At 32.1% G+C, this 9,361-nt stretch overlaps 1 protein-coding gene across 1 annotated transcript; it reads left to right on the plus strand.

Moving 5' to 3' along the window:
* Positions 1–3,970: 3,970 nt before the first annotated feature.
* Positions 3,971–6,285, plus strand: LOC107629957 (RING-box protein 1a). The gene is made up of 5 exons (XM_016332928.3): positions 3,971–4,226; positions 4,324–4,374; positions 4,452–4,511; positions 5,853–5,924; positions 6,029–6,285. The coding sequence occupies exons 1-5, from the start codon at positions 4,094–4,096 to the stop codon at positions 6,064–6,066; spliced, it is 354 nt and encodes a 117-aa protein (XP_016188414.1). The 5' UTR covers positions 3,971–4,093; the 3' UTR covers positions 6,067–6,285.
* The last annotated feature ends 3,076 nt before the right edge of the window (positions 6,286–9,361 follow it).

Raw genomic sequence — 9,361 nt, forward strand, 5'->3', positions numbered from 1 at the left:
TCTCCTATTCAGTGTTGTTCTTTCTTTGCCTTTCTTTCCAGTTTCTTTCAAAGCAGCTTGTTTCTTCTCTGTCCCATTCTTTGAGGGCACTTTCGGTTGGAAAATCTTACCCTGTTTTGGCTTAGGCACCACTGTTGGAGTACTTTTGGGAATTGGTGTTGATTTCGTGGTTGCAGCTTGTTCTTGAGTATGACCCATGTTTTGGTTGGGTGGTGCAGGGGGGTAGCAGCCATAGAAATTGGGGTCGGAATGGTGGATTTGAGGGTTGGAGTTGATTTGGTGGTTGCAGCTGGTACTTCAGTATGGTCCATGGGTGGGGCAGGGGTAGTTTTCGTAGAGGTTGCCTCCTGGGTGGGTTTGCTAGTACTCGGACGGTTGATACATGGGGTTGGAACTGGGTATGGAGGAATGGCCTTGGAGCTTGCTCCTGTTCTCAGCAAAACTGGTTGGGTAGGGAGTTCAACCACCACCTCCTCCTTGTCCTTTCTGAATGGTGGTTCTTCCAAATACACTGGAATAGATACCCCATGTTCGTAGTACACATGCACCTCTCCATTGTTGTTTTCAGCAAGAAAGCACATCTCTAGCAGCTCAGCATCAGAATTAAGTTCCCTTAGGCCAGTCTCTAAGGGTCTCTTTGGAACCAGCCACCAACAATGTTCTGCCTTATCATACCCAAGTTCTTTGTAGTAATTCTTGATGAAAAAGACATCTAGCCTATCAGGATCAACCTTCGAAATCTCTGAAATATGGTCCCTGGTGTATGACACAACACCCTCTTCACTCCTCACAAAGGATCCCCCATGGTGACACACAATAGTTATGAGACCCATATGAAAAAAAAATAACAACTGATCATCAAGATAACTATCACCCAGAAAAGCACAATAACACAAGTCCCTAACCCTCCATGAACACAAATAAACAGCATACATAAACAACCTGCATTCTTCTATTTTCAGCACATTACAACCATAGATACCATCAATGAAGCAAAAAACAATAACAAAAAAATGCAAAATCAACGTACGCAGAAAACCCTAACAAAAATTTTTAGAAAAACCATATAACAAAAGGCAGAGCGAATGAATGTATAACAACTTAACAATGTACAAAAAGTCATGATCAACAAAAACAGAGCAGTAGATGGTAGCTATTATGTTTATCCTTTCTATTTTGCTTACCTCTAACAATCAAAGTGCTTCCCGTCAGACCGCTACGTGTGCAACAGAGACGGGATAATCACAATATGCTTGATTTTGTTGAGAGACAAGGCCAGTGAAAATCCCTCTCAAACTGGCGCCATTGAAGAAAATAAGGAGAAGATGAAGAGACTGTGTTGGCTTGAGAGAGAAGTATGCCCTGCATGTTACATCCCTTCTCCAAACACTAACCGACGACGTTTCAATGCAATTTGGGCGCCAAATTACAAAACGATGTCGTTTTGGAAGTCCAGCATGGCTTCCAGCGTGGCATCCGTAAGTCCAAGTCATCTTTCCGTCACTGGAAAATGCTCCAGGGACGGCCGTGAAACACTTGTGTCAAATTCGGGGATAATATTGAGGCCAGTGCAAGGTTAAGGACCACTTTGAGTATCGAGTGCAAGTTCAGGGACCACTCTGAGTATTTTCTCGTTTGTGAAAAGCAAAAGTCCTCAGTAAAGCAGAAAAGTTGGTGCTCATCAAGTCAGTTATTAATAGTCTACCTATCTGCTATTTAAGTTTGTATAAGATGTCAGTTGCGGTGGCGAAAAAAATAATCTCATTGCAAAGGAGGTTCTTTTGGAGAAGAACGATGGACGACCTAGGTTGGCTCTTGTAAAGTGGGAGTTGGTTCAGGCACCGAAAAAGTTAGGAGGTTTGGGTGTGGGAGATGTGATGGTTTGTAATACCGTCTTATTATTTAAATGTTGATGGAGGTTTTTAAAAAAAAATTGTCCGCTATGGAAGAAGATTGTATGCTCATGGAATAATCTAAATCTTGGATAGTTATTGTCAACTCAAGCATTACCAGTAAAAAGGAACCTATAAAAAGATATATGTCAACTGCAAATAAAAGAGCAACATGTCAGAGAAAAGATAATTGACAGACTTGCTATGAGAGTAGAGGATGGTAGATTAACCAGATTTTAGGAGGATACATGGTTACAAGAAGAAAATCTGAAAGACTCCTTTTCGAGACTCTTCTTGATTTCAAATAATAAAGGATCTATAATTAGAGATTGTGAATTTTGGGATGGGATAGAGTGGGTTTGGAACTTCCAATGAAGGAAGGAACTCCGCCAATGAGAGACAGAAAATTTGAATCAATTGCTTGATATCTTGCAAGCTGTGAGATTGATAGTAAGGGTACAAGATAGAGTGGTATGAAAATTTGACAAGAAAGACATTTATACTACTAACTCATTTGTGCAAGTATTACAGGAAGAGACCTTGACATATCATAATATTAGATACAAATTCACAAGTGGAATCTGAAAATGACTAGTTCCCCCTCGAGTTGAGTTGTTTACTTAGTTTGTGCTAGTAGGCCGAGTTAATACAAAGGATCGACTAAGTAGATTGGGTATCGTTGAACAGAGTGATAATATTTTTGTTATGTGTAATAAGGAAGTTGAATCTGTGTAATATTTGTTTGTTACTTGTGAGTATACTTGGCTGGTGTAGTGCACATGTATTACTGATGTGGAACGTGTTTGGAGCATCCCATGTACAATAGAAGAACATTTTAAAAGTTAGAGGATATTGCCTTTGAAAAAAGACTTCCGCAAAAAATGGTTTGTTGGCTTCTCCTCAGTTATATGGAATATCTAGATATGTAGAAATAAAGTCATCTTTCAAAACAAGGCAATGGATGTGGTAGATTGTGTTGTTAGGTCGTTTTATTGTTATAAAGAATGGTGTGATAGCTAATTCATATTGTTGATGGCTATATCAAATATGACATAAAAGTTGCTTTGATTTTTTTTTTTTTTTTTGACAATTGTATGCTCTACTTTGTGTATTAAGCTTGTTCTTTCTTTCAAAAAAAAAGTTATGTCTTCCTTTTTTGGTACTTTTCTATAAATTTTGGATATTTTTTTTTTTTGGACGATATTGTTGTTTTTTTTTTTTTTTTGGTAAAAGATGATATTGTTGTTAAAGTAACTGGTATTCCCTAATATCAGACCCACGGACCATGTGAGCCCAACCCATTTAATCACCATATGTAACGAAAACCAAAGGTCTAAAAAAGAGCCTACCAAAAACAATGCTCCAGAAAAGAAAGACATGCGAATTCGTAAATAGATTAAATGGGTCACCAAAGAAACATTTAATTTTATGTACTCTCAAATATTATAATTAACTTTACAGAGTTGCAACATAACCAAATAATTTTAATAACTAAATTTAATTAAGTTAATTTAATAAGTTATTGACACAATAAAAAATCATATAAAATAAATTAATTAAATTTAATTATAAAAATAACTTATTTACCCTATTTTTTTGTACATAACTGCTAAAAAGAACATAATAATAATTAGGTTTTAAATTTATTATATAAAAATTATTTAAATACATCCGTCTAATTAAATAATTTTAAAAATTTTTTTATATTTCGTTAAAATTAAACTCTAAATATTTAAGATTTGTTTGGACGGTATTTTTTTAAAAAAAAAATTTTAATGATCTTTTTTAAAAATTTTTTATAAAAATAAAAATAATTTTATATTTAGATATTTTATATAAATTTTTTTTATTTATTAATTATATTTTAATAAATAAGATAAAAATATTTTTTTATTTATTTATTATGTAAAATCTAAAAAAAAAAAATTTTAAAAATATAAATTATAATTTTTAAAAAAATATATTTTTTAATATTTTTATTTTTATTATTAAAGTTTACCAAATATATTAAAAAATAAAAAAAAAATCATTTTTCATCGATTTAATAACTACTAAACAAGCATTTAAAAGATAAACATACGATTACATACGGAGCCTTGCACCGTAGTCCGGTTCTGTCGCAAAAAAGTTCGAGAATCAACTCAAATAGAAACTCATCCCGGTCACAGCGCAGTCCAGAATTCAGAGAAAGAAAGAGATTAATGGCGACACTTGATTCCGATGTTCCTATGGTTCCCGCCGGCGAGCCCTCCAGCAGCGCCGCCGGCCCTTCCACCAAGAAGCCCAAACGCTTCGAGATCAAGAAGTGGAACGCCGTTGCTCTATGGGCTTGGGGTTTGTTTTCCTTAAACCCTAACTTTTCCCTTTTTTTAGTACGATTATCTCGCACTTTGAAATTATCAATATCAAGCGCTTCTGTTATTGGTTGCAGATATTGTTGTGGATAACTGTGCCATCTGCAGGAACCACATCATGGATCTCTGTAAGTTTCTTCTTTCACTTCAACTACTTCGATTTATGATCTTTCACTTTTAAAATATTTTTGTTTGGTGGTTTTAGGTATCGAGTGCCAAGCTAATCAAGCTAGTGCAACTAGCGAGGAATGCACTGTGGCTTGGGGTAATGTTTCCGTACCATACTCTCATCTTGTTCTTCCTGTTTTAAACATTAATTGCTGATTCAGTGTGAAATAATGTTTTCTCCGCTCATCTTAGGGTTTATGTTAGATCAGATTGAGTGAATCTTATCATACAAATAAGCTATACTGTTAAAGCAAGTAGTGTTCAGTTAGTTTGGTTAGTTTTGTAAGTTTATACCTAAGCTGATACAGTGATGTGTCATGAATATTCCTCAAATCGAATTAACTGAAGTAGTTTTCGGAATTGAAATGCCAAGGAAAAAGAAACAGCTTTTGATTTTCGATACAGTGATGTGTCATGAATATTCCTCAAATCTAATTCTGGTGTTTTCGTTTAATTCCAAAGGTGTGGATTGTGATGGCCACTTAGGCTGGGATGTAAGCTTAACTGAGTTGGTCTTCAAAATACTTGATCTTCCTCTATTTTATCTATTTGACTGAAGTAATTCATCTTTTGGTGCATCGATATTGAGTGCATATACATTCAAAGATTTCATTTAAGAGAAATAAACTTGTATCTCTTTATAGGAAGTTAGGAACTGATATTATCAGTGACATCCCTAAAGTTGAACAATAAACATATTGGCATGTTTCATGGAAAGTACGTTGCATTTTTCTGACCTTCCAACCGATGGCAATAGTAACAATTGTTACTGAGGCATCATAGTTGTATGTTGTTTTTTTTTTTTATCAAGGTATGCAATGCATACTTGACTATAATAGTGTCCATATCCTCTATCATTCTACTGGTATGAGATAACGGCTTTGAATGGTTGATAATTTATCATTCATCCTTTTCCTAAAAATAAAAGGAAAGTCATCATTCATCTTTAAAGTTTGAACCAAAATATCAAATTTTCTATTTCAAATGCATTTTGAAGTTAGTTGCATGTCCTTGATAGCCATGGCTTGGAGCCTTAGACTATGAGAAATTGAGAATTGACTGTTATGATTGCCTTTCTAATTTCTATGCTTGCCCATTGCTTTCTTTACTTTCTACATGTTGTTGTGCAGATGCACGAGTTATTTTTTAACAGATTTTTGCTTTTAAAATATTTCTCTTCAGAGGTATAATCTCGCAGTTTGCTAACTGTGGATGTACTTTTTGGCTATGCAATTTGATTGGATATACCTCTGCAAAAATATTATGCCTTAAGAGTTTTTTCTCCCATCTTTTGGGTCGAACAATCAGGGTTTTATAGAATTATTGATGGGCCATTCTGTTATCATGTTTGTCTCTCTAGTCTGTTACTGTTCTGCTTAGCATATGAAGAGTTACTCATAATGTTGCGTGCTCTGGCTTTAACTCTCACTTTATACAGGGGTTTGTAACCATGCTTTTCACTTCCATTGCATTAGTCGTTGGCTCAAGACCCGTCAAGTATGTCCTCTAGGTATGTGGGCCTAATTATTTTTACCCTATATGTTTGTGCTGCTATGGAACTCAAAAACTGCACCTCTTGCTGAATGCTGACCTTATCTTTCTGTTCTGGTACAGATAACAGTGAGTGGGAATTTCAGAAATATGGTCACTAGAAGCCTTGTCATGGTTGAGTTCCATGGACATATGTGGACCATCTATCCTTAAGTTTTTGAATATTTACATCTCCTGTTTGCTATTTTATTTTGCTTGTTCACTTGATATATTATCTCAAGAAAGCCATTTGTCTAATGGAATTTGGTCTACTTGGACGGATAAGCATGTAAAGCTGATTAATGTGAGTAATGCTATAGTGCATTATACCTTTCAATGAAGAGGGAAGATTGCTTCTTTTATAATAGACAAAGTTGCCAAAAAAAAAAAAAAAAAAAAATAATAAATCATGTGCAATACACGTTCTCTACAAATTTATTGAAAATCTTCCTACTTTATCAAATTTTACTCTTCACCAAAGAATTTCCCAGTAATGTTAATATTTATGCAATTCACTTACTCAATTTTCCTTGTTTGTTATTTTCTGTTAGCTTGCATTTTAGTCTCCCTACTTGTGCATCAATTTTTATTCTCATTCTAGCATGTTTGCACTGTCAGTTAGTACCATATGCTCTATGCATAGATAGTTTCTTATGATCTATTTCTCGTGGAGGGATAACGTTTATACTTTTTTGCTCTCAAACGTTGAATGCACCTTCTTCAGTTCGATTGTTGTGTTGATGATTGTTCTCCAATTTTTCTGCGTGGTCTTGACTCTGGTAAGTGCTTTCACAAGATCTTTGAAAATGCTACGACGTGTTACCACATAGTGAGTGACATTTTTATCATAACTAACATTACTTCACACATTTTTTTAACTAATAAAAAGGAAACGGAAAGATGAATTTCATTTATTTGCTTTGTAAGTTGGGCGATGTTACATATAATCTCTATTGATTTGTAAGATTATATGCAAATTTCTCTTGAAAATTGATGATATTATATTCAACAGTCAATTTTCTTTTTCTTTAAGAAAAGTATGATATTGATATTTTATAAGAGGGGTAATAGTGGGTTTTTAAGGAAGTTGAGATCAATTTTACTAAAACTCAAGAGAAGACTAGTGTAATTTATTAATATCAGGGTTTATGTTTAGTTTCTAAGCATGTAAACTGAAATGTAAACTGAAATGTCGTTAATACCCTTTGGGGGGGGGGGTTGGTTTGAAAGTTGGAAGTGCTTCTATGGACTATCCATTTGAATATACAATTCACTTTTATTTTTAAGTATACTATAAAATTAGAATCAATGTAAATATACCAAAGTATAGTGATTTATATTTTGAAGGAGATTAGATATTGTAAATGACCACTATCAATAGAGTTAAAGGCTAATCCAGACAAAAGTTGAAGCGCACCTCAGTTCACATGTAAAACTTACCTGCGCTAAATTTTTTCGGATTAAAACGAGAAGAATTAAAACGAGATTTTCAGTATTAAAACTTACCTGCGCTAAGTTTTGTACTCTTTTAGATTAAATTTGCGTGTTTTGTGGTTAACAATAAGAATAATTGAAACGAGATTTTCAGTTTTCTGATTTTCTTTTTCCTAGAACTTTTCTATATCTTAGTATTTTCTTTAGTTTTTCTCATTCAGATTTAGGGTCAGATTAAATTGGCTTTTAAAAAAAATACTTATTTTTTTTCATTTTTCTAAAAAAAAAATCTTTTTTTAACAGACAAAAATTATTTTATATTTAAATAAAGTTTTTAAATAGAGTTTTTAAGTATTAAAAATGTCTTTTATTTTATTTTTAAATAAAAATACTTTTTAGACATATTCAAATAGATTTTAAATTGAATAAAAGTATTTTATTAAAAAAAAATATTTTTCATTAAAAATGTCAATCAAATTAGCACTTAATATTTTGATGTTGGTTGTTGTAATTTAATTTTGTTAAAAAAAATCTCACGTTCTTCTATGTTATAGGCATTGGTGAATCTCTTGTAAATCATCATCCTAATCTTTGATTTTTTTTTTTTTTGAAAAAAAAAACTGCGCTAGATCCAGATGTCTTAAACTCTTAGTTAGGCATAATTCCATATTGTAACTCTAAGTAAACCAAGAAGCTCTAATAGCCAATCAAATATTGCGTATATATGTATTTAACTTAGTTAATTAAGAGCAGTTCTTTTTGCTAGGTACCTATGCTACATGGTCCCTAAGTTGAATTACCAGAGGTTTAGGTAGAGTAGTGCCCGTTATAAACTTATAATATGATGAAGTAGTCAAATTTCTACACTGCTTAATTGTATTTGATTTTGGTCCCAGCTACTTAAATTATATTTGATTGAAAGGCGATTACTCTTGATAATGAAAATGACTTCGGACTAAATATAATTAGATTATTTGTTTTCTGTTAAGAACTTAGTATAAAATAAGAAATTATTTCACTAATAATTACTACTACAAATTGTTCTGGGGCTCATTCATCGTTAAAATTGAGGTCAGCACTAATCTATTATATATCTCTAATTTTAAGGCCAAAATGTGTCACATGTCACTCTCTCATTGCAATTGAAATTAAATCTTTTCCTCTAAAATCAAAGAACTCTCCTCTCTTCTCTCTTCCTTTCTCTATCTCTCTCATTTCTTCACTCATTCTATCTCTCTTATATATCATTATCAATGACTAATTACGAATTTGACAATCAAAATATACAACATAACATTCTCTAATTGTATTTAAATTAAATTAAAATTAAAATTGAAATACTAAAATTAAAATATAGCTATATTATATATTATATTTATATATCTATTATATATTACTAATTTTAAGGCCAAAATATGCCACATGTCACTCCCTCATTGCAATTGAAATCAAATCTTTCTCTTCAAAATTAAAAAACTCTCCCCTCTTCTCTTTTCCTTTGTCTATCTCTCTCATTCCTTCACTCACTCTATCTCTCTTATATATCATTATCATTATTAATGACTAATTACGAATTTGACAATAAAAATATACAATATAATATTCTCTAATTGTATTTAAATTAAATTAAAATACTAAAATTGAAATATAGCTATATTTTATATTATATTTATATATTGCTAACTAATTTAATAACTAAAATGTGTCATACGACACTCTCTTATTAAAATTTAGAGAAAATATTTTCCTCTAAAATTAGTAAACATCCTTCTTATATTTTCTTATCTACCTCTCTTTTTTTTCTATTTCTCTCTATCCTTCCTACTCTATATATAATTTATAATTCATATTTTATATTAGTAATTTGACAAATCAAAATTTGTCACTAGATATTTTCATTATAATTAAAATAAAAAAATTTTCTTAACTTCCAAAATTAACAAACCCCCTCTCTCATTCTTCTTCTTTATCTTTCTCTCTCTT

Source organism: Arachis ipaensis, chromosome B3 (assembly GCF_059453495.1).
Source record: "Arachis ipaensis isolate K30076 ecotype BB chromosome B3, ASM5945349v1, whole genome shotgun sequence".
NCBI classification, from domain to species: domain Eukaryota; kingdom Viridiplantae; phylum Streptophyta; class Magnoliopsida; order Fabales; family Fabaceae; genus Arachis; species Arachis ipaensis.